General features: G+C 37.0%; 1 protein-coding gene across 1 annotated transcript; it reads right to left on the bottom strand.

Moving 5' to 3' along the window:
* Window positions 1-66: 66 nt before the first annotated feature.
* LOC140235864 (uncharacterized) lies at window positions 67-27,634 on the bottom strand. The gene is made up of 13 exons (XM_072315860.1): window positions 27,481-27,634; window positions 24,608-24,721; window positions 24,110-24,223; window positions 21,843-21,956; window positions 21,335-21,448; window positions 17,270-17,329; window positions 16,762-16,875; window positions 13,403-13,477; window positions 12,898-13,011; window positions 8,995-9,108; window positions 4,908-5,021; window positions 4,187-4,300; window positions 67-209 (listed from the first exon to the last, which is right to left on the bottom strand). Exons 1-13 carry the CDS (start codon window positions 27,632-27,634, stop codon window positions 67-69), a joined length of 1,458 nt encoding a protein of 485 aa, XP_072171961.1.

Here is a 27,634-nt window from a genome sequence, read left to right as displayed (position 1 = left end):
GGCCAGGGGAAGGGTGCGGGGTAATTGCCCAGGGGGTAATTGCCCTAGACCCGCAATTTGCTATATCTACTCTAGAATACCTAATCCTAGCCTACCTGTTTGGCAGTTCGACCCGTTATAACCCGGTAAACACAGACACGAGTACATATTGACAGCGTCTTGACACGTTCCTCCGTTCAGACAAGGATTGCTTTCACATTTATCAATATCTGTAAATTGAGAAATTCAGATTATCATTAGAATAGATTATCTTACCAACAAACAAGGAAAAAATCAACGGAACTTACATGAAAAAACAAACGCAAAAGCATACAGTTTAGAATGAAAGCAGAATACATGTATTGGCTCTGGGTTTCAATGGCCCATAAAAAGATCCTCATCTGAAGACCGAATAGATTTACATGCTTTCAAATAGTATACAGAGCCTTAAATACAAGAAATACTCAGCTATATAAATCACCAAATTGGTAGCATATTGGAAAAGTAGCATGTACGGCTCTCAGTTATCCTAATAATTTTAGAAATATGTGGTCAGATAATTCCATGTTGTATATTGCACATACATTGCACACGTACATGATGAAAAAAAAAAAAACAAACAAACAAAAACGCACAGGCATACATTTTGCACTGGAAGCAGAATATTGGCTCGGGGTTTCAATGGCCCATAAAAAGATCCTCATCTTAGAACGGAATAGATTTACACGATTTCAAATAGTAAGAGCCTTTAACGGACTAAATGCTCAGCTATACAAACCACCAAATAGGTAATATATTGGAAAAGTAGTATATACAGGTCTTAGTTATCCTAATAATTTCAGAAATGTTTGGTCAGAGAATTCAATGTTGTATATTCCACATACATTTCATTTTTTTTTTTTCATTCAGAATAGTTAGGAGCACAGGTATGTCGGAGAGGAATGAGAGTTTGATCATAGAGTGTTTCGTTCTTTTACATTTTGTTTTGAAAGTGAGTGCTGTTGGATACTTGAGTGTTTGCTCTGCAATGTCAGTTGCATGTGAATCTTGAATAGTTTCGCGTAGTGCGACCTAGAGCTGAAAAACACTGAATTTGAAAGTCGAAAATGTAACAGAATTATAGATATTCTTATATATGACCGTGCACCTCAAAACGAACATAAAGTCGCACACACTGATTTTGCGTGAGGACTGAAAATAAGTGAAATGGGTCAACCTAGCCAAACTTGACTATTTCATATTTTCTGAAAGAGCGGGTCACTTTTACATTATGCTAAAATTTGGTATCATAAAACGGGCAGGAAAGTGTGTTTTTTTTTTAGGAGTTTATCTCGAACATTTTTGGTAGAATAGTGTGATTAGGTGTGTCTTTAGAATCCCTTTTTCATTTCTGAAAAACCTTGTCCACACGCTTCACTTTCAACTCTAATAACTTTTGAAAAGATAGAGCTACTGCTTTGAAAGTTGGCACTAATTATGGACAGAATGTGGTAATGATCGAGGCATGCTTAATTTCAGTTTAATCTGATAATCCCTTCATTGTTGTTACTCTGGTGGTTTACTTCCTGTCCTTTGTCCCATTCATTGCACAGCCAGTACGGCTTGGTAAAGATTAAGCGCTTGAATAGACACTGTACTTCAGACATGTCAGAGCCTCTTTTCTCACTTCACACTTTTCCTGAGTTTGTGCTTTCATTCCAATATTTAGGTATGTTAGGAGAGTCCATTTGATTTGAGTTATACATCATTTTAAAGCTTAAAGTCTGCTCTTTCAGAATATGGTCTTAACTAAAAATTCATGTCTGGCGACTTTTTGTTTGTTTTGAGGTGCAGTGTCACATATGTTCCGGTTGACTGTATGAGATAAATAGTTTAATGTTACTGTCTTGAGAATCTAATCCGAATGATACAGGTTTTAACAAGTCAAAAAATGTCATCTAGACGTACTGAGGAGCAACACAGATGAAGAGCAAAAGCAATAATGTTAAAAGTGATTTCAATGTGTTCTCCTGGCTCTGGGATGAACTTTATTTTAAAGCTTTTTTCTTAACCAATGTTTTGACAGTAAATTCCATCCAACTGAGACGGGATTGATAAGGATTCGCCTTATACCACTTGAGAAACCAATTTGGATTCAAGCACCTTTGCATCCAAGACTTTTGAATGACAAGTACAATTCCGAGACACCTTCTTACAGTATAGCAGTTTACCATTTATTTATTTATTTTGTGTGAGTGTTTGTGTGTGTGTGTGTGTGTGTGTGTATGTGTGTGTAGTTATAGGCACTTGGTTGCCGAAGTTGAATGCGAAAACGGATGACGGTGTGATACCAATCTCCTGTATTTTGCAAGTAGACAACCATTATCTAAAGCACACACACACACACACACACACACACAAACACTCTCGCGCGCGCAGGTAACTTTTTTTTTTCATTTTCATGAAATTCTTTCCTCGAGATGTTTTTATGCAACTGATTGACAAATTTCCCTACATCGACGTAAATACGCACTCAATTGATCAGTGTTCAATAGTAACCAACACACACACACAGACACACAGACACACACACACACACACACACACACACACACACACACACAACCCATGGGGGCACACACTCGAGCAGGATTCGAACCCACGACCTCCTGATCACCGGACAGGCGTCATCTCCACTAGCCCAATGAGCTTTTGCCCGACAGCAAGTTTGGGTTCTGATCCTTATAGCATGTCGGGGGCGCCGCGTTATAGGCTATTTTTGGCTACCATTAAACACTGATCAATTGAGTGCTTATTTACGTCGAAGAAGGGCAATTTGTTGCATGAAAACATGTCGGAGGAAGAATTTCATGAATTTGATTAATAGACTGCATTGCTAAACTCTTCTCAACGTGGCCATTTTCAACTTTCCTTACGCGTATCAAAACCAGAAAATAAAAAATCCACTAAATTTATCAAAGATGTAACAATGTGACCTAGAGTCCACATAACTCACTGACTAACCATTTGTTGTCATGTGAGTAATAGAAAAGGTAACACCTGAAACGCATCAGTTCATTTTTCTGCTGTCTTTTGGTTTTGTTTTGTTTTTGATGACGTGTGTCTTTGCGTTGCTGTACCACCTCTGCTTGCTTGTGCTAAAGTGACAGTAATGTTAAGCACAGACTGCCAACGGAGGGCAAAAGTGCTGCATCTGTAAACTCTAACCAAGTTTCAGTGGGTGGCTCAACTCTCCTGGATCTCCTCGAATGTACATGCACATAACTTACTGTAATAGACCATAATTTGGTAGTGGTTCAGTACGTCATTTAGCGTTAAAAAGAAAAAAAAATCATACAATGTGTTATTTTGCATTCGTTTAAAAATATGTCGGTTGTGAGTAAAAAGTTACAAATATCGTCTGCTGAAAAGCAGAAGAGCATTATCGCGCTCTAAGATTGAAAGATATGTATAGTATTGATAGATATGAGCATTGGGCTTTTAACTTTCTGGAGATGCCACTCATGATAAAGAACAGAGCATACATTAAAAGAGGCATTTAAAATCGGTTTTTGAATTGCTGAGATATAAAGCAAAACGTAATACAAAGGAATAGTAATAAAAGATGGGTGCCACCCTTTATTACGTTCGATCTGTTTTTGATATTTCAGATACTTCAAAACTAATTTTCATCAAATATTTTTTTCATTCCTCTTTGAATTACATGCTCTCATAATTTATGTCCATTGTTACGCACAAAAAAGTAAGAAAAAAGAAATATGTCTCGACCCCAACTATTATAATCTCTAAATGAATAAAATCGAAATAATCAAATTTCATTAAATGAAAAAAAAAAATACTTAATCAAAGGCGGGTAGATTTACAAGCATTGTTCCCAATTTCGGGTAAATAGCACTCTTATCGTTTTGATTTTTAACCTTTTCCTATAAATTACGCGGTGCCCGATACATGCTATGCGGATTTGAACCGACTTGCTGTCGGGCGGAGGCTCGGTTCTCAGGTGGTGATGACGCCTGTCCGGAGATCAGGAGGTCTTAGGTTCGAATCCTGCGCGAGTGTGTGCGCCCGCGATTTTTTGTCATAGCTACTATTAAACACTGATCAATTCTGTGGTTACTAACAAAAGGTTTAGCTTCATTATCAAATTCAGCAGCAGATTCCTATTCGCTACTCTAAATTACAAGCGTTGTACATAATCCTAGCTCACCTGTTTGGCAGCTCGACCCGTTATAACCCGGTAAACACAAACACGAGTACATATTGACATCGTCCTGACAAGTTCCTCCGTTCAGACAAGGATTGCTAACACATTCATCAATATCTGTAAATGGAGAAAATCGGATTATGATTAGAATATTAAACATGTCATCTTATAAATGAATAAGGAAAAAGTCAATGAAACGTACATGCCAAAACTGAAACGCAAAAGCAGAATAATTGCCCTGAGTTTCAATGGCTCATAAAAAAGATTCTCATCTTAGAACCGAAAAGATTTACACGCTTTCAAATAGTAAAAGCCTATAACGTAATACATGCTCACCTATACAATCTACATACAGGTAGCTTATTAGTGAAGTAGTGTGTATGGGTCTTAGTTTTCCAAAGAATGTAAGAAATGTTAGGAAAGACAAACGTGTGTTTTTTTTTTTTTTTTAATTAAAAAATGCATCAGGAGATTGCAATTTGCGTATCCGGGCAATTACCCCGAGAGGGCAATTACCCCCCGGCTAAATACTGGTTAGTGGTAAGCTTAGAGTAACGATTAGGGTTAGGGTTAGGGTTAGGAGTTTGAGTTAGGGATAGGATTAGGTTCAGGATTAGGATTAGGATTAGGGCCAGGGGAAGGGTGCGGGGTAATTGCCCAGGGGGTAATTGCCCTAGACCCGCAATTTGCTATATCTACTCTAGAATACCTAATCCTAGCCTACCTGTTTGGCAGTTCGACCCGTTATAACCCGGTAAACACAGACACGAGTACATATTGACAGCGTCTTGACACGTTCCTCCGTTCAGACAAGGATTGCTTTCACATTTATCAATATCTGTAAATTGAGAAATTCAGATTATCATTAGAATAGATTATCTTACCAACAAACAAGGAAAAAATCAACGGAACTTACATGAAAAAACAAACGCAAAAGCATACAGTTTAGAATGAAAGCAGAATACATGTATTGGCTCTGGGTTTCAATGGCCCATAAAAAGATCCTCATCTGAAGACCGAATAGATTTACATGCTTTCAAATAGTATAAAGAGCCTTAAATACAAGAAATACTCAGCTATATAAATCACCAAATTGGTAGCATATTGGAAAAGTAGCATGTACGGCTCTCAGTTATCCTAATAATTTTAGAAATATGTGGTCAGATAATTCCATGTTGTATATTGCACATACATTGCACACGTACATGATGAAAAAAAAAAACAAAAACGCACAGGCATACATTTTGCACTGGAAGCAGAATATTGGCTCGGGGTTTCAATGGCCCATAAAAAGATCCTCATCTTAGAACGGAATAGATTTACACGATTTCAAATAGTAAGAGCCTTTAACGGACTAAATGCTCAGCTATACAAACCACCAAATAGGTAATATATTGGAAAAGTAGTATATACAGGTCTTAGTTATCCTAATAATTTCAGAAATGTTTGGTCAGAGAATTCAATGTTGTATATTGCACATACATTTCATTTTTTTTTTCATTCAGAATAGTTAGGAGCACAGGTATGTCGGAGAGGAATGAGAGTTTGATCATAGAGTGTTTCGTTCTTTTACATTTTGTTTGGAAAGTGAGTGCTGTTGGATACTTGAGTGTTTGCTCTGCAATGTCAGTTGCATGTGAATCTTGAATAGTTTCGCGTAGTGCGACCTAGAGCTGAAAAACACTGAATTTGAAAGTCGAAAATGTAACAGAATTATAGATATTCTTATATATGACCGTGCACCTCAAAACGAACATAAAGTCGCACACACTGATTTTGCGTGAGGACTGAAAATAAGTGAAATGGGTCAACCTAGCCAAACTTGACTATTTCATATTTTCTGAAAGAGCGGATCACTTTTACATTATGCTAAAATTTGGTATCATAAAACGGGCAGGAAAGTGTGTTTTTTTTTTAGGAGTTTATCTCGAACATTTTTGTTAGAATAGTGTGATTAGGTGTGTCTTTAGAATCCCTTTTTCATTTCTGAAAAACCTTGTCCACACGCTTCACTTTCAACTCTAATAACTTTTGAAAAGATAGAGCTACTGCTTTGAAAGTTGGCACTAATTATGGACAGAATGTGGTAATGAGGCATTCTTAATTTCAGTTTAATCTGATAATTCCTTCATTGTTGTTACTCTGGTGGTTTACTTCCTGTCCTTTGTCCCATTCATTGCACAGCCAGTACGGCTTGGTAAAGATTAAGCGCTTGAATAGACACTGTACTTCAGACATGTCAGAGCCTCTTTTCTCACGTCACACTTTTCCTGAGTTTGTGCTTTCATTCCAATATTTAGCTAGGTTAGGAGAGTCCATTTGATTTGAGTTATACATCATTTTAAAGCTTAAAGTCTGCTCTTTCAGAATATGGTCTTAACTAAAAATTCATGTCTGGCGACTTTTTGTTTGTTTTGAGGTGCAGTGTCACATATGTTCCGGTTGACTGTAAGGGATAAATAGTTTAATGTTACTGTCTTGAGAATCTAATCCGAATGATACAGGTTTTAACAAGTCAAAAAATGTCATCTAGACGTACTGAGGAGCAACACAGATGAAGAGCAAAAGCAATAATGTTAAAAGTGATTTCAATGTGTTCTCCTGGCTCTGGGATGAACTTTATTTTAAAGCTTTTTTCTTAACCAATGTTTTGACAGTATATTCCATCCAACTGAGACGGGATTGATAAGGATTCGCCTTATACCACTTGAGAAACCAATTTGGATTCAAGCACCTTTGCATCCAAGACTTTTGAATGACAAGTACAATTCCGAGACACCTTCTTACAGTATAGCAGTTTACCATTTATTTATTTATTTTGTGTGAGTGTTTGTGTGTGTGTGTGTGTGTGTGTGTGTATGTGTGTGTGTAGTTATAGGCACTTGGTTGCCGAAGTTGAATGCGAAAACGGATGACGGTGTGATACCAATCTCCTGTATTTTGCAAGTAGACAACCATTATCTAAAGCACACACACACACACACACACACACAAACAGTCTCGCGCGCGCAGGTAACTTTTTTTTTTTTCATTTTCATGAAATTCTTTCCTCGAGATGTTTTTATGCAACTGATTGACAAATTTCCCTACATCGACGTAAATACGCACTCAATTGATCAGTGTTCAATAGTAACCAACACACACACACAGACACACAGACACACAGACACACACACACACACACACACACAACCCATGGGGGCACACACTCGAGCAGGATTCGAACCCACGACCTCCTGATCACCGGACAGGCGTCATCTCCACTAGCCCAATGAGCTTTTGCCCGACAGCAAGTTTGGGTTCTGATCCTTATAGCATGTAGGGGGCGCCGCGTTATAGGCTACTTTTGGCTACCATTAAACACTGATCAATTGAGTGCTTATTTACGTCGAAAAAGGGCAATTTGTTGCATGAAAACATGTCGGAGGAAGAATTTCATGAATTTGATAAATATACTGCATTGCTAAACTCTTCTCAACGTGGCCATTTTCAACTTTCCTTACCCGTATCAAAACCAGAAAATAAAAAATCCACTAAATTTATCAAAGATGTAACAATGTGACCTAGAGTCCACATAACTCACTGACTAACCATTTGTTGTCATGTGAGTAATAGAAAAGGTAACACCTGAAACGCATCAGTTCATTTTTCTGCTGTCTTTTGGCTTTGTTTTGTTTTTTATGACGTGTGTCTTTGCGTTGCTGTACCACCTCTGCTTGCTTGTGCTAAAGTGACAGTAATGTTAAGCACTGCCAACAGAGGGCAAAAGTGCTGCACCTGTAAACTCTAACCAAGTTTCAGGGGGTGGCTCAACTCTCCTGGATCTCCCCGAATGTACATGCATATAACTTACTGTAATAGACCATAATTTGGTAGTGGTTCAGTACGTCATTTAGCGTTAAAAAGAAAAAAAAAATCATACAATGTGTTATTTTGCATTCGTTTAGAAATATGTCGGTTGTGAGTAAAAAGTTACAAATATCGTCTGCTGAAAAGCAGAAGAGCATTATCGCGCTCTAAGATGAAAAGATATGTATAGTATTGATAAATATGAGCATTGGGCTTTTAACTTTCTGGAGATGGCACTCATGATATAGATACCACTCATGATAAAGAACAGAGCATACATTAAAAGAGGCATTTAAAATCGGTTTTTGAATGGCTGAGATATAAAGCAAAACGTAATACAAAGGAATAGTAATAAAAGTTGGGTGCCACCCTTTATTACGTTCGATCTGTTTTTGATATTTCAGATACTTCAAAACTAATTTTCATCAAATATTTTTTTCATTCCTCTTTGAATTACATGCTCTCATAATTTATGTCCATTGTTACGCACAAAAAAGTAAGAAAAAAGAAATATGTCTCGACCCCAACTATTATAAACTCTAAATGAATAAAATCGAAATAATCAAATTTCATTAAATGAAAAAAAAAATACTTAATCAAAGGGGGGTAGATTTACAAGCATTGTTCCCAATTTCGGGTAAATAGCACTCTTATCGTTTTGATTTTCAACCTTTTCCTATAAATTACGCGGTGCCCGATACATGCTATGAGGATTTGAACCGACACTTGCTGTCGGGCGGAGGCTCGCTGGTCAGGTGGTGATGACGCCTGTCCGGAGATCAGGAGGTCTTAGGTTCGAATCCTGCGCGAGTGTGTGCGCCCGCGATTTTTTGTCATAGCTACTATTAAACACTGATCAATTCTGTGGTTACTAACAAAAGGTTTAGCTTCATTATCAAATTCAGCAGCAGATTCCTATTCGCTACTCTAAATTACAAGCGTTGTACATAATCCTAGCTCACCTGTTTGGCAGCTCGACCCGTTATAACCCGGTAAACACAAACACGAGTACATATTGACATCGTCCTGACAAGTTCCTCCGTTCAGACAAGGATTGCTAACACATTCATCAATATCTGTAAATGGAGAAAATCGGATTATGATTAGAATATTAAACATGTCATCTTATCAATGAATAAGGAAAAAGTCAATGAAACGTACATGCCAAAACTGAAACGCAAAAGCAGAATAATTGCCCTGAGTTTCAATGGCTCATAAAAAGATTCTCATCTTAGAACCGAAGATTTACACGCTTTCAAATAGTAAAAGCCTATAACGTAATACATGCTCACCTATACAAACTACATACAGGTAGCATATTAGTGAAGTAGTGTGTATGGGTCTTAGTTTTCCAAAGAATGTAAGAAATATTAGGAAAGACAAACGAGTGGTTTTTTTTTTTAAATTAAAAAATGCATCAGCAGATTGCAATTCGCTTTATCTACTCTAGAATACCTAATCCTAGCCTACCTGTTTGGCAGTTCGACCCGTTATAACCCGGTAAACACAGACACGAGTACATATTGACAGCGTCTTGACACGTTCCTCCGTTCAGACAAGGATTGCTTTCACATTCATCAATATCTGTACATTGAGAAATTCAGATTATCATTAGAATAGATTATCTTACCAACAAACAAGGAAAAAATCAACGGAACTTACATGTAAAAAACAAACGCAAAAGGATACAGTTTAGAATGAAAGCAGAATATTGGCTCTGGGTTTCAATGGCCCATAAAAAGATCCTCATCTGAAGACCGAATAGATTTACATGCTTTGAAATAGTATAAAGAGCCTTAAATACAAGAAATGCTCAGCTATATAAATCACCAAATTGGTAGCATATTGGAAAAGTAGCATGTACGGCTCTCAGTTATCCTAATAATTTTAGAAATATGTGGTCAGATAATTCAATGTTGTATATTGCACATACATTGTACACGTACATTATAAAAAAAAAATAAAAAACAAAAACGCACAGGCATACAGTTTACACTGGAAGCAGAATATTGGCTCTTGGTTTCAATGGCCCATAAAAAGATCCTCATCCTAGAACCGAATAGATTTACACGCTTTCAAATAGTAAGAGCCTTTAACGGACTAAATGCTCAGCTATACAAACCACCAAATAGGTAATATATTGGAAAAGTAGTATGTACAGGTCTTAGTTATCCTAATAATTTCAGAAATGTTTGGTCAGAGAATTCAATGTTGTATATTGCACATACATTTCATTTTTTTTTTCATTCAGAATAGTTAGGAGCACAGGTATGTCGGAGAGGAATGAGAGTTTGATCATAGAGTGTTTCGTTCTTTTACATTTTGTTTGGAAAGTGAGTGCTGTTGGATACTTGAGTGTTTGCTCTGCAATGTCAATTGCATGTGAATCTTGAATAGTTTCGCGTAGTGCGACCTAGAGCTGAAAAACGCTGAATTTGAAAGTCGAAAATGTAACAGAATTATAGATATTCTTATATGTTCCGCTTGACTGCAAGGGATAAATAGTTTAATGTTACTGTCTTGAGAATCTAATCCGAATGATACAGGTTTTAACATGTCAAAAAATGTCATCTAGACGTACTGAGGAGCAACACAGATGAAAAGCAAAAGCAATAATGTTAAAAGTGATTTCAATGTGTTCTCCTGGCTCTGGGATGAACTTTATTTTAAAGCTTTTTTCTTAACCAATATTTTGAGAGTAAATTCCATCCAACTGAGACGGGATTGATAAGGAATCGCCTTATACCACTTGAGAAACCAATTTGGTTTCAAGCACCTTTGCATCCAAGACTTTCGAATGGCAAGTACAATTCCGAGACACCTTCTTACAGTATAACAGTTTATCATTTATTTATTTATTTTGTGTGTGTGTGTGTGTGTGTGTGTGTGTTTGTGTGTATGTATGTGTGTGTGTAGTTATAGGCATTTGGTTGCCGAAGTTGAATGCGAAAACGGATGACGGTGTGATACCAATCTCCTGTATTTTGCAAGTAGACAACCATTATCTAAAGCACACACACACACACACACACACACACACACAAACTCTCGCGCGCGCAGGTAACCTTTTTTTTTTCATTTTCATGAAATTCTTTCCTCGAGATGTTTTTATGCAACTGATTGACAAATTTCCCTACATCGACGTAAATACGCACTCAATTGATCAGTGTTTAATAGTAACCAACACACACACACACACAGACACACAGACACACACACACATACACACACACACACACACAACCCATGGGCGCACACACTCGAGCAGGATTCGAACCTACGACCTCCTGATCACCGGACAGGCGTCATCTCCACTAGCCCAATGAGCTTTTGCCTGACAACAAGTTTGGGTTCTGATCCTTATAGCATGTAGGGGGCGCCGCGTTATAGGCTACTTTTGGCTACCATTAAACACTGATCAATTGAGTGCTTATTTACGTCGAAAAAGGGCAATTTGTTGCATGAAAACATGTCGGAGGAAGAATTTCATGAATTTGATTAATAGACTGCATTGCTAAACTCTTCTCAACGTGGCCATTTTCAACTTTCCTTACGCGTATCAAAACCAGAAAATAAAAAAATCCATTAAATTTATCAAAGATGTAACAATGTGACCTAGAGTCCACATAACTCACTGACTAACCATTTGTTGTCATGTGAGTAATAGCAAAGGTAACACCTGAAACGCATCAGTTCATTTTTCTCCTGTCTTTTGGTTTTGTTTCGTTTTTTATGACGTGTGTCTTTGCGTTGCTGTACCACCTCTGCTTGCTTGTGCTAAAATGACAGTAATGTTAAGAACTGCCAACAGAGGGCAAAAGTGCTGCATCTGTAAACTCTAACCAAGTTTCATGGGGTGGCTCAACTCTCCTGGATCTCCCCGAATGTACATGCACATAACTTGCTGTAATAGACCATAATTTGGTCGTGGTTCAGTACGTCATTTAGCGTTAAAAAGAAAAAAAAATCATACAATGTGTTATTTTGCATTCGTTTAGAAATATGTCGGTTGTGAGTAAAAAGTTACAAATATCGTCTGCTGAAAAGCAGAAGAGCATTATCGCGCGATAAGATTGAAAGATATGTATAGTATTGATAGATATGAGCATTGGGCTTTTAACTTTCTGGAGATGCCACTCATGATATAGATACCACTCATGATAAAGAACAGAGCATACATGATAAGAGGCATTTAAAATCGGTTTTTGAATGGCTGAGATATAAAGCAAAACGTAATACAAAGGAATAGTAATAAAAGATGAGTGCCACCCTTTATTACGTTCGATCTGTTTTTGATGTTTCAGATACTTCAAAACCAATTGTCATCAAATAATTTTTTAATTCCTCTTTGAATTACATGCTCTCATAATTTATGTCCATTGTTACGCACAAAAAAGTAAGAAAAAAGAAATATGTCTCGACCCCAAATATTATAATCTCTGAATGAATAAAATCGAAATAATCAAATTTCATTAAATGAAAAAAAAAAACATACTTAATCAAAGGTGGGTAGATTAACAAGCATTGTTCCCAATTTCGGGTAAATAGCACTCTTATCGTTTTGATTTTCAACCTTTTCCTATAAATTACACGGTGCCCGATACATGCTATGAGGATTGGAACCGACACTTGCTGTCGGGCGGAGGCTCGCTGGTCAGGTGGTGATGACGCCTGTCCGGAGATCAGGAGGTCTTAGGTTCGAATCCTGCGCGAGTGTGTGCGCCCGCGATTTTTTGTCATAGCTACTATTAAACACTGATCAATTCTGTGGTTATTAACTAAAGGTTTAGCCTCATTATCAAATTCAGCAGCAGATTCCTATTCGCTACTCTAAATTACAAGCGTTGTACATAATCCTAGCTCACCTGTTTGGCAGCTCGACCCGTTATAACCCGGTAAACACAAACACGAGTACATATTGACATCGTCCTGACAAGTTCCTCCGTTCAGACAAGGATTGCTAACACATTCATCAATATCTGTAAATGGAGAAAATCGGATTATGATTAGAATATTAAACATGTGATCTTATCAATAAATATGAAAAAAGTCAATGAAACGTACATGCCAAAACTGAAACGAAAAAGCAGAATAATTTCACTGAGTTTCAATGGCTCATTAAAGATTCTCATCTTAGAACCGAATAGATTTACACGCTTTCAAATAGTAAAAGCCTATAACGTAATACATGCTCACCTATACAAACCACATACAAGTAGCATATTAGTGAAGTAGTGTGTATGGGTCTTAGTTTTCCAAAGAATGTAAGAAATATTAGGAAAGACAAACGTGTTTTTTTTTTTAATTAAAAAATGCATCAGGAGATTGCAATTCGCTATATCTACTCTAGAATACCTAATCCTAGCCTACCTGTTTGGCAGTTCGACCCGTTATAACCCGGTAAACACAGACACGAGTACATATTGACAGCGTCTTGACACGTTCCTCCGTTCAGACAAGGATTGCTTTCACATTCATAAATATCTGTAAATTGAGAAATTCAGATTATCATTAGAATAGATTATCTTACCAACAAACAAGGAAAAAATCAACGGAACTTACATGAAAAAACAAACGCAAAAGCATACAGTTTAGAATGAAAGCAGAATATTGGCTCTGGGTTTCAATGGCCCATAAAAAGATCCTCATCTGAAGACCGAATAGATTTACATGCTTTGAAATAGTATAAAGAGCCTTAAATACAAGAAATGCTCAGCTATATAAATCACCAAATTGGTAGCATATTGGAAAAGTAGCATGTACGGCTCTCAGTTATCCTAATAATTTTAGAAATATGTGGTCAGATAATTCAATGTTGTATATTGCACATACATTGTACACGTACATTATAAAAAAAAAATAAAAAACAAAAACGCACAGGCATACAGTTTACACTGGAAGCAGAATATTGGCTCTTGGTTTCAATGGCCCATAAAAAGATCCTCATCCTAGAACCGAATAGATTTACACGCTTTCAAATAGTAAGAGCCTTTAACGGACTAAATGCTCAGCTATACAAACCACCAAATAGGTAATATATTGGAAAAGTAGTATGTACAGGTCTTAGTTATCCTAATAATTTCAGAAATGTTTGGTCAAAGAATCCAATGTTGTATATTGCATATACATTTCATTTTTTTTTTCATTCAGAATAGTTAGGAGCACAGGTATGTCGGAGAGGAATGAGAGTTTGATCATAGAGTGTTTCGTTCTTTTACATTTTGTTTGGAAAGTGAGTGCTGTTGGATACTTGAGTGTTTGCTCTGCAATGTCAATTGCATGTGAATCTTGAATAGTTTCGCGTAGTGCGACCTAGAGCTGAAAAACACTGAATTTGAAAGTCGAGAATGTAACAGAATTATAGATATTCTTATATGTTCCGCTTGACTGCAAGGGATAAATAGTTTAATGTTACTGTCTTGAGAATCTAATCCGAATGATACAGGTTTTAACATGTCAAAAAAAATGTCATCTAGACGTACTGAGGAGCAACACAGATGAAAAGCAAAAGCAATAATGTTAAAAGTGATTTCAATGTGTTCTCCTGGCTCCGGGATGAACTTTATTTTAAAGCTTTTTTCTTAACCAATATTTTGACAGTAAATTCCATCTAACTGAGACGGGATTGATAAGGAATCGCCTTATACCACTTGAGAAACCAATTTGGTTTCAAGCACCTTTGCATCCAAGACTTTTGAATGGCAAGTACAATTCCGAGACACCTTCTTACAGTATAGCAGTTTATCATTTATTTATTTATTTTGCGTGTGTGTGTGTGTGTGTGTGTGTGTGTGTATGTGTGTGTGTAGTTATAGGCACTTGGTTGCCGAAGTTGAATGCGAAAACGGATGACGGTGTGATACCAATCTCCTGTATTTTGCAAGTAGACAACCATTATCTAAAGTACACACACACACACACACACACACACTCTAGCGCGCAGGTAACTTTTTTTTTTCATTTTCATGAAATATTTTCCTCGAGATGTTTTTATGCAACTGATTGACAAATTTTCCTACATCGACGTAAATACGCACTCAATTGATCAGTGTTTCATAGTAACCAACACACACACACACACACACACACACACACAACCCATGGGGGCACACACTCGAGCAGGATTCGAACCTACGACCTCCTGATCACCGGACAGGCGTCATCTCCACTAGCCCAATGAGCTTTTGCCCGACAGCAAGTTTGGGTTCTAATCCTTATAGCATGTAGGGGGCGCCGCGTTATAGGCTACTTTTGGCTACCATTAAACACTGATCAATTGAGTGCTTATTTACGTCGAAGAAGGGCAATTTGTTGCATGAAAACATGTCGGAGGAAGAATTTCATGAATTTGATTAATAGACTGCATTGCTAAACTCTTCTCAACGTGGCCATTTTCAACTTTCCTTACGCGTATCAAAACCAGAAAATAAAAAATCCACTAAATTTATCAAAGATGTAACAATGTGACCTAGAGTCCACATAACTCACTGACTAACCATTTGTTGTCATGTGAGTAATAGAAAAGGTAACACCTGAAACGCATCAGTTCATTTTTCTGCTGTCTTTTGGTTTTGTTTTGTTTTTCATGACGTGTGTCTTTGCGTTGCTGTACCACCTCTGCTTGCTTGTGCTAAAATGACAGTAATGTTAAGAACTGCCAACAGAGGGCAAAAGTGCTGCATCTGTAAACTCTAACCAAGTTTGAGGGGGTGGCTCAACTCTCCTGGATCTCCCCGAATGTACATGCACATAACTTACTGTAATAAACCATAATTTGGTCGTGGTTCAGTACGTCATTTAGCGTTAAAAAGAAAAAAAAAATCATACAATGTGTTATTTTGCATTCGTTTAGAAATATGTCGGTTGTGAGTAAAAAGTTACAAATATCGTCTGCTGAAAAGCAGAAGAGCATTATCGCGCTCTAAGATTGAAAGATATGTATAGTATTGATAGATATGAGCATTGGGCTATTAACTTTCTGGAGATGCCACTCATGATATAGATACCACTCATGATAAAGAACAGAGCATACATTAAAAGAGGCATTTAAAATCGGTTTTTAAATGGCTGAGATATAAAGAAAAACGTAATACAAAGGAATAGTAATAAAAGATGGGTGCCACCCTTTATTACGTTCGATCTGTTTTTGATATTTCAGATACTTCAAAACTAATTTTCATCAAATATTTTTATAATTCCTCTTTGAATTACATGCTCTCATAATTTATGTCCATTGTTACGCACAAAAAAAAAGTTAGAACAGAGAAATATGTCTCGTCCCCAACTATTATAATCTCTGAATCGAAATCGAAATCGAAATAATCAAAGTTCATTAAATGAAAAAAAAAAAAAAACATACTTAATCAAAGGCGGGTAGATTTACAAGCATTGTTCCCTATTTCGGGTAAATAGCACTCTTATCGTTTTGATTTTCAACCTTTTCCTATAAATTACGCGGTGCCCGATACATGCTATGAGGATTTGAACCGACACTTGCTGTCGGGCGGAGGCTCGCTGGTCAGGTGGTGATGACGCCTGTCCGGAGATCAGGAGGTCTTAGGTTCGAATCCTGCGCGAGTGTGTGCGCCCGCGATTTTTTGTCATAGCTACTATTAAACACTGATCAATTCTGTGGTTACTAACAAAAGGTTTAGCTTCATTATCAAATTCAGCAGCAGATTCCTATTCGCTACTCTAAATTACAAGCGTTGTACATAATCCTAGCTCACCTGTTTGGCAGCTCGACCCGTTATAACCCGGTAAACACAAACACGAGTACATATTGACATCGTCCTGACAAGTTCCTCCGTTCAGACAAGGATTGCTAACACATTCATCAATATCTGTAAATGGAGAAAATCGGATTATGATTAGAATATTAAACATGTCATCTTATCAACGAATAAGGAAAAAGTCAATGAAACGTACATGCCAAAACTGAAACGCAAAAGCAGAATAATTTCCCTGAGTTTCAATGGCTCATAAAAAGATTTTCATCTTAGAACCGAATAGATTTACACGCTTTCAAATAGTAAAAGCCTATAACGTAATACATGCTCACCTATGCAAACTACATACAGGTAGCATATTAGTGAAGTAGTGTGTATGGGTCTTAGTTTTCCAAAGAATGTAAGAAATATTAGGAAAGACAAACGTGTGTGTTTTTTTTTTATTAAAAAATGCATCAGCAGATTGCAATTCGCTATATCTACTCTATAATACCTAATCCTAGCCTACCTGTTTGGCAGTTCGACCCGTTATAACCCGGTAAACACAGACACGAGTACATATGTGACCCTGCACCTCAAAACAAACAAAAAGTCGCCAGACATTAATTTTTAGTTAAGACCATATTCTGAAAGAGCAGACTTTAAGCTTTAAAACGATGTATAACTCAAATCAAATGGACTCTCGTAACCTATCTAAATATTGGAAAGAAAGCACAAACTCAGGAAAAGTGTGAACTGAGAAAAGAGGCTCTGAAGCACAGTGTCTATTCAAGCGCTTAATCTTTACCAAACCGTGATGGCTGTGCGATGAATGGGACAAAAAACAGGAAGTAAACCACCAGAGTAACAACAATGAAGAGATTATCAGATTAAATTGAAATTAAGCACACATCATTAACACATTCTTTCCATAATTAATGTCAACTTTCAAAGCGGTGGCACTATCCTCTCAAAAGTTATTAGAGTTGAAAGTGAAGAGTTAGGACAAGGTTTTTCAGAAATGAAAAAGGGATTCTAAAGACACACCTAATCACACTATTCTACCAAAAATGTTCGAGATAAACTGCTAAAAAAACACACTTTCCTGCCCGTTTTATGATACCAAATTTTAGCATAATGTAAAAGAAAACCCACTCTTTCAGAAAATATGAAAAAGTCAAGTTCGGCTAGGTTGACCCATTTCACTTATTTTCAGTCCTCACGCAAAATCAGTGTGTGCGACTTTATGTTCGTTTTGAGGTGCACGGTCACATATTGACAGCGTCTTGACACGTTCCTCCGTTCAGACAAGGATTGCTTTCACATTCATCAATATCTGTAAATTGAGAAATTCAGATTATCATTAGAATAGATTATCTTACCAACAAACAAGGAAAAAATTCAACGGAACTTACATGAAAAAACAAACGCAAAAGCATACAGTTTAGAATGAAAGCAGAATATTGGCTCTGGGTTTCAATGGCCCATAAAAAGATCCTCATCTGAAGACCGAATAGATTTACATGCTTTGAGATAGTATGAAGAGCCTTAAATACAAGAAATGCTCAGCTATGTAAATCACCAAATTGGTAGCATATTGGAAAAGTAGCATGTTCGGCTCTCAGTTATCCTAATAATTTTAGAAATATGTGGTCAGATAATTCAATGTTGTATATTGCACATACATTGTACACGTACATGATAAAAAAAAACAAAAAACAAAAACGCACAGGCATACAGTTTACACTGGAAGCAGAATATTGGCTCGGGGTTTCAATGGCCCATAAAAAGATCCTCATCCTATAACCGAATAGATTTACACGCTTTCAAATAGTAAGAGCCTTTAACAGACTAAATGCTCAGCTATACAAACCACCACATAGGTAATATATTGGAAAGTAGTATGTACAGGTCTTAGTTATCCTAATAATTTCAGAAATGTTTGGTCAGAGAATTCAATGTTGTATATTGCACATACATTTCATTTTTTTTTTCATTCAGAATAGTTAGGAGCACAGGTATGTCGGAGAGGAATGAGAGTTTGATCATAGAGTGTTTCGTTCTTTTACATTTTGTTTGGAAAGTGAGTGCTGTTGGATACTTGAGTGTTTGCTCTGCAATGTCAATTGCATGTGAATCTTGAATAGTTTCGCGTAGTGCGACCTAGAGCTGAAAAACACTGAATTTGAAAGTCGAAAATGTAACAGAATTATAGATATTCTTATATGTTCCGCTTGACTGCAAGGGATAAATAGTTTAATGTTACTGTCTTGAGAATCTAATCCGAATGATACAGGTTTTAACATGTCAAAAAATGTCATCTAGACGTACTGAGGAGCAACACAGATGAAAAGCAAAAGCAATAATGTTAAAAGTGATTTCAATGTGTTCTCCTGGCTCTGGGATGAACTTTATTTTAAAGCTTTTTTTTTAACCAGTATTTTGACAGTAAATTCCATCCAACTGAGACGGGATTGATAAGGAATCGCCTTATACCACTTGAGAAACCAATTTGGTTTCAAGCACCTTTGCATCCAAGACTTTTGAATGGCAAGTACAATTCCGAGACACCTTCTTACAGTATAACAGTTTATCACTTATTTATTTATTTTGTGTGTGTGTGTGTGTGTGTGTGTATGTGTGTGTGTAGTTATAGGCACTTGGTTGCCGAAGTTGAATTCGAAAACGGATGACGGTGTGATACCAATCTCCTGTATTTTGCAAGTAGACAACCATTATCTAAAGCACACACCCACACACACACTCTCTCTCGCGCGCGAAGGTAACTTTTTTTTTTTTCATTTTCATGAAATTCTTTCCTCGAGATGTTTTTATGCAACTGATTGACAAATTTCCCTACATCGACGTAAATACGCACTCAATTGATCAGTGTTTAATAGTAACCAACACACACACACAGACACACAGACACACAAACACACACACACACACACATACACACGCACACAACCCATGGGGGCACACACTCGAGCAGGATTCGAACCTCCTCCTGATCACCGGACAGGCGTCATCTCCACTAGCCCAATGAGCTTTTGCCCGACAGCAAGTTTGGGTTCTAATCCTTATAGCATGTAGGGGGCGCCGCGTTATAGGCTACTTTTGGCTACCATTAAACACTGATCAATTGAGTGCTTATTTACGTCGAAGAAGGGCAATTTGTTGCATGAAAACATGTCGGAGGAAGAATTTCATGAATTTGATTAATAGACTGCATTGCTAAACTCTTCTCAAAGTGGCCATTTTCAACTTTCCTTACGCGTATCAAAACCAGAAAATAAAAAATCCACTAAATTTATCAAAGATGTAACAATGTGACCTAGAGTCCACATAACTCACTGACTAACCATTTGTTGTCATGTGAGTAATAGAAAAGGTAACACCTGAAACGCATCAGTTCATTTTTCTGCTGTCTTTTGGTTTTGTTTTGTTTTTCATGACGTGTGTCTTTGCGTTGCTGTACCACCTCTGCTTGCTTGTGCTAAAATGACAGTAATGTTAAGCACTGCCAACAGAGGGCAAAAGTGCTGCATCTGTAAACTCTAACCAAGTTTCAGGGGGTGGCTCAACTCTCCTGGATCTCCCCGAATGTACATGCACATAACTTACTGTAATAAACCATAATTTGGTCGTGGTTCAGTACGTCATTTAGCGTTAAAAAGAAAAAGCAAATCATACAATGTGTTATTTTGCATTCGTTTAGAAATATGTCGGTTGTGAGTAAAAAGTTACAAATGTCGTCTGCTGAAAAGCAGAAGAGCATTATCGCGCTCTAAGATTGAAAGATATGTATAGTATTTTGATAGATATGAGCATTGGGCTTTTAACTTTCTGGAGATGCCACTCATGATATAGATACCACTCATGATAAAGAACAGAGCATACATTAAAAGAGGCATTTAAAATCGGTTTTTAAATGGCTGAGATATAAAGCAAAACGTAATACAAAGGAATAGTAATAAAAGATGGGTGCCACCCTTTATTACGTTCGATCTGTTTTTGATATTTCAGATACTTCAAAACTAATTTTCATCAAATATTTTTTTAATTCCTCTTTGAATTACATGCTCTCATAATTTATGTCCATTGTTACGCACAAAAAAAAGTAAGAACAGAGAAATATGTCTCGTCCCCAACTATTATAATCTCTGAATCGAAATCGAAATCGAAATAATCAAAGTTCATTAAATGAAAAAAAAAACATACTTAATCAAAGGCGGGTAGATTTACAAGCATTGTTCCCTATTTCGGGTAAATAGCACTCTTATCGTTTTGATTTTCAACCTTTTCCTATAAATTACGCGGTGCCCGATACATGCTATGAGGATTTGAAAAGACACTTGCTGTCGGGCGGAGGCTCGCTGGTCAGGTGGTGATGACGCCTGTCCGGAGATCAGGAGGTCTTAGGTTCGAATCCTGCGCCAGTGTGTGCGCCCGCGATTTTTTGTCATAGCTACTATTAAACACTGATCAATTCTGTGGTTACTAACAAAAGGTTTAGCTGCATTATCAAATTCAGCAGCAGATTCCTATTCGCTACTCTAAATTACAAGCGTTGTACATAATCCTAGCTCACCTGTTTGGCAGCTCGACCCGATATAACCCGGTAAACACAAACACGAGTACATATTGACATCGTCCTGACAAGTTCCTCCGTTCAGACAAGGATTGCTAACACATTCATCAATATCTGTAAATGGAGAAAATCGGATTATGATTAGAATATTAAACATGTCATCTTATCAATGAATAAGGAAAAAGTCAATGAAACGTACATGCCAAAACTGAAACGCAAAAGCAGAATAATTTCCCTGAGTTTCAATGGCTCATAAAAAGATTTTCATCTTAGAACCGAATAGATTTACACGCTTTCAAATAGTAAAAGCCTATAACGTAATACATTCTCACCTATGCAAACTACATACAGGTAGCATATTAGTGAAGTAGTGTGTATGGGTCTTAGTTTTCCAAAGAATGTAAGAAATATTAGGAAAGACAAACGTGTGTGTGTTTTTTTTATTAAAAAATGCATCAGCAGATTGCAATTCGCTATATCTACTCTAGAATACCTAATCCTAGCCTACCTGTTTGGCAGTTCGACCCGTTATAACCCGGTAAACACAGACACGAGTACATATTGACAGCGTCTTGACACGTTCCTCCGTTCAGACAAGGATTGCTTTCACATTCATCAATATCTGTAAATTGAGAAATTCAGATTATCATTAGAATAGATTATCTTACCAACAAACAAGGAAAAAATCAACGGAACTTACATGAAAAAACAAACGCAAAAGCATACAGTTTAGAATGAAAGCAGAATATTGGCTCTGGGTTTCAATGGCCCATAAAAAGATCCTCATCTGAAGACCGAATAGATTTACATGCTTTGAAATAGTATAAAGAGCCTTAAATACAAGAAATGCTCAGCTATGTAATTCACCAAATTGGTAGCATATTGGAAAAGTAGCATGTACGGCTCTCAGTTATCCTAATAATTTTAGAAATATGTGGTCAGATAATTCAATGTTGTATATTGCACATACATTGTACACGTACATGATAAAAACAAAAAAAAAAACAAAAAACAAAAACGCACAGGCATACAGTTTACACTGGAAGCAGAATATTGGCTCGGGGTTTCAATGGCCCATAAAAAGATCCTCATCCTAGAACCGAATAGATTTACACGCTTTCAAATAGTAAGAGTCCCTACATCGACGTAAATACGCACTCAATTGATCAGTGTTTAATAGTAACCAACACACACACACAGACACACAGACACACCCAGACACACACACACACACACACACACACACACACACACAACCCATGGGCGCACACACTCGAGCAGGATTCGAACCTACGACCTCCTGATCACGGGACAGGCGTCATCTCCACTAGCCCAATGAGCTTTTGCCCGACAGCAAGTTTTGGTTCTGATCATTATAGCATGTAGGGGGCGCCGCGTTATAGGCTACTTTTGGCTACCATTAGACACTGATCAATTGAGTGTTTATTTACGTCGAAGAAGGGCAATTTGTTGCATGAAAACATGTCGGAGGAAGAATTTCATGAATTTGATTAATAGACTGCATTGCTAAACTCTTCTCAACGTGGCCATTTTCAACTTTCCTTACGCGTATCAAAACCAGAAAATAAAAAATCCATTAGATTTATCAAAGATGTAACAATGTGACCTAGAGTCCACATAACTCACTGACTAACTATTTGTTGTCATGTGAGTATTAGAAAAGGTAACACCTGAAACGAATCAGTTCATTTTTCTGCTGTCTTTTGGTTTTGTTTTGTTTTTTATGACGTGTGTCTTTGCGTTGCTGTACCACCTCTGCTTGCTTGTGCTAAAAGGAAAACTCTGTAAACTCTAACCAAGTTTCAGGGGGTGGCTCAACTCTCCTGGATCTCCCCGAATGTACATGCACATAACTTACTCTAATAGACCATAATTTGGTCGTGGTTCAGTACGTCATTTAGCGTTAAAAAGAAAAAAAAAAATCATACAATGTGTTATTTTGCATTCGTTTAGAAATATGCCGGTTATGAGTGAAAAGTTACAAATATCGTCTGCTGAAAAGCAGAAGACAATTATCGCGTTCTAAGATTGAAGGATATGTATAGTATTGATAGATATGAGCATTGGGCTTTTGACTTTCTGGAGATGTCACTCATGATATAGATACCACTCATGATAAAGAACAGAGCATATGCATTAAAAGAGGCATTTAAAATCGGTTTTTGAATGGCTGAGATATAAAGAAAAAAGTAATACAAAGGATTACTAATAAAAGATGGGTGCCACCCTTCATTACGTTCGATCTGTTTTTGATATTTCAGATACTTAAAAACCAATTTTCATCAAATAAATTTTTAATTCCTCTTTGAATTACATGCTCTCATAATTTATGTCCATTGTTACGCACAAAAAAAGTAAGAAAAGAGAAATATGTCTCGACCCCAACTATTATTTCTCTGAATCGAAATCGAAATCGAAATAATCAAAGTTCATTAAATGAAAAAAAAAAAAAAAACCATACTTAATGAAAGGCGGGTAGATTTACAAGCATTGTTCCCTATTTCGGGTAAATAGCACTCTTATCGTTTTGATTTTCAACCTTTTCCTATAAATTACGCGGTGCCCGATACATGCTATGAGGATTTGAACCGACACTTGCTGTCGGGCGGAGGCTCGCTGGTCAGGTGGTGATGACGCCTGTCCGGAGATCAGGAGGTCTTAGGTTCGAATCCTGCGCCAGTGTGTGCGCCCGCGATTTTTTTGTCATAGCTACTATTAAACACTGATCAATTCTGTTTAGCTCACCTAGCTCACCTGTTTGGCAGCTCGACCCGTTATAACCCGGTAAACACAAACAGGAGTACATATTGACATCGTCCTGACAAGTTCCTCCGTTCAGACAAGGATTGCTAACACATTCATCAATATCTGTAAATGGAGAAAATCGGATTATGATTAGAATATTAGATATGTCATCTTATCAATAAATAAGGAAAAAGTCAATGAAACGTACATGCCAAAACTGAAACGCAAAAGCAGAATAATTGCCCTGAGTTTCAATGGCTCATAAAAAGATTCTCTTCTTAGAACCGAATCGGATTTACACACTTTCAAATAGTAAAAGCCTATAACGTAATACATGCCTAGCTTTACAAACCACATACAGGTAGCATATTAGTGAAGTAGTGTGTGGGTCTTAGTTTTCCTAATAATGTAAGAAATATTAGGACAGACAAACGTGTTTTTTTAATAAAAAATGCATCAGCAAATTGCAATTCGCTATACACTCTAGAATACCTAATCCTAGCCTACCTGTTTGGCAGTTCGACCCGTTATAGCCCGGTAAACACAGACACGAGTACATATTGACATCGTCCTGACACGTTCCTCCGTTCAGACAAGGATTGCTGTTACATTCATCAATATCTGTAAATTGAGAAATTCAGATTATCATTAGAATAGATTATCTTACCAACAAACAAGGAAAAAAATCAACGGAACTTACATGAAAAAAACAAACGCAAAAGCATACAGTTTAGAATGAAAGCAGAATATTGGCTCTGGGTTTCACTGGCCCATAAAAAGATCCTCATATGAAGACCGAATAGGTTTACACGCTTTGAAATAGTATAAAGAGCCTTTAATACAATAAATGCTCAGCTATATAAACCACCAAATAGGTAGCATATTGGAAAAGTAGCATGTACGGCTCTCAGTTATCCTAATAATTTTAGAAATATTTGGTCAGATAATTTAATGTTGTATATTGCACATACATTGTTCACGTACATAATAAAAAAAAAACAAAAACGCACAGGCATACAGTTTACACTGGAAGGAGAATATTGGCTCTTGGTTTCAATGGCCCATAAAAACATCCTCATCCTAGAACCGAATAGATTTACACGCTTTCAAATAGTAAGAGCCTTTAACGGACTAAATGCTCAGCTATACAAACCACCAAACAGGTAATATATTGGAAAAGTAGTATGTACAGGTCTTAGTTATCCTAATAATTTCAGAAATGTTTGGTCAGAGAATTCAATGTTGTATATTGCACATACATGTCATTTTTTTTTTCATTCAGAATAGTTAGGAGCACAGATATGTCGGAGAGGAATGAGAGTTTGATCATAGGTGACCCTGCACCTCAAAACAAACAAAAAGTCGCCAGACATGAATTTTTAGTTAAGACCATATTCGGAAAGAGCAGACTTTAAGCTTTAAAATGATGTATAACTCAAATCAATTGGACTCTCCTAACCTATCTAAATATTGGAAAGAAAGCATAAACTCAGGAAAAGTGCGAACTGAGAAAAGAGGCTCTGAAGTACAGTGTCTATTCAAGCGCTTAATCTTTACCAAACCATGCTGGCTGTGCGATGAATGGGACAAAAAACAGGAAGTAAACCACCAGAGTAACAACAATGAAGGGATTATCAGATTGAACTGAAATTAAGCATGCCTCATTAACACATTCTGTCCATAATTAGTGCCAACTTTCAAAGGAGTATCACTATCCTTTCAAAAGTAATTAGAGTTGAAAGTGAAGAGTGTGGACAAGTTTTTCAGAAATTAAAAAGGGATTCTAAAGACACACCTAATCACACTATTCTACCAAAAATGTTCGAGATAAACTGCTAAGAAAACATACTTTCCTGCCCGTTTTATGATACCAAATTTTAGCATAATGTAAAAGAAGGCCCGCTCTTTCAGAAAATATGAAAAAGTCAAGCTCGGCTAGGTTGACCCATTCCACTTATTTTCAATCCTCACGCAAAATCAGTGTGTGCGACTTTATGTTCGTTTTGAGGTGCACGGTCACATAGAGTATTTCGTTCTTTTACATATTGTTTGGAAAGTGAGTGCTGTTGGATATTTGAGTGTTTGCTCTGCAATGTCAATTGCATGTGAATCTTGAATAGTTTCGCGTAGTGCGACCTAGAGCTGAAAAACACTGAATTTGAAAGTCGAAAATATAACAGAATTATAGATATTCTTATATGTTCCGCTTGACTGTAAGGGATAAATAGTTTAATGTTACTGTCTTGAGAATCTAATCCGAATGATACAGGTTTTAACATGTCAAAAAAAATGTCATCTAGACGTACTGAGAAGCAACACAGATGAAAAGCAAAAGCAATAATGTTAAAAGTGATTTCAATGTGTTCTCCTGGCTCTCAGATGAACTTTATTTTCAAGCTTATTTCTTAACCAATATTTTGACAGTAAATTCCATCCAACTGAGACGGGATTAATAAGGAATCGCCTTATACCACTTGAGAAACCAATTTGGTTTCAAGCACCTTTGCATCCAAGACTTTTGAATGGCAAGTACAATTCCGAGACACCTTCTTACAGTATAGCAGTTTATCATTTATTTATTTTTTTGTGTATGTGTGTGTGTGTGTGTGTGTGTGTGTGTGTGTAGTTATAGGCACTTGGTTGCACAGGTATGTCGAAGAGGAATGAGAGTTTGATCATAAGTGAGTGTTTCGTTCTTTTACATTTTGTTTGGAAAGTGAGTGCTGTTGGATACTTGAGTGTTTGCTCTGCAATGTCAATTGCATGTGAATCTTGAATAGTTTCGCGTAGTGCGACCTAGAGCTGAAAAACACTGAATTTGAAAGTCGAAAATGTAACAAAATCATAGATATATAAGATATCATAGATTTATGTTCCGCTTGACTGCAAGGGATAAATAGTTTAATGTTACTGTCTTGAGAATCTAATCCGAATAATACAGGTTTTAACATGTCAAAAAAATGTCATCTAGACGTACTGAGGAGCAACACAGATGAAGAGCAAAAGCGATAATGTTAAAAGTGATTTCAATGTGTTCTCCTGGCTCTGGGATGAACTTTATTTTAAAGCTTTTTTCTTAACCAATGTTTTGACAGTAAATTCCATCCAATTGAATGAGACGGGATTGATAAGAAATCGCCTTAAACCACTTGAGAAACCAATTTGGTTTCAAGCACCTTTGCATCCAAGACTTTTGAATGGCAAGTACAATTCCGAGACACCTTCTCACAGTATGGCAGCCAACGTCAAAATCCACTAATGACATTGTTGGTTGATTTCGAAATAGAAAATTGAGAGACTTTCTTCTTTTTTTTTCACCGTACCCACAAAATCTGCGGGAAAGCATGCAATATGTCGCTGTATGCCGGGAATATCTTTACGTGGAAGAATCTCGTGTGGAAAGGTTTCTATGACCTCTCCGTTCTTTCCATTAATATTGTGACAAGGGTTCTTGATGCCGAAATCCAGGACGCCTGATATCGGGACTAGGTTTCCTTGGCGAGGCCGTGCAGCTGATGATGAGCTTTTCCACAT

The sequence above is a fragment of the Diadema setosum genome, chromosome 12 (genome assembly GCF_964275005.1).
Source record: "Diadema setosum chromosome 12, eeDiaSeto1, whole genome shotgun sequence".
Taxonomy (NCBI): Eukaryota; Metazoa; Echinodermata; class Echinoidea; order Diadematoida; family Diadematidae; genus Diadema; species Diadema setosum.
This window is presented reverse-complemented; position numbering and strand designations above follow the sequence as displayed.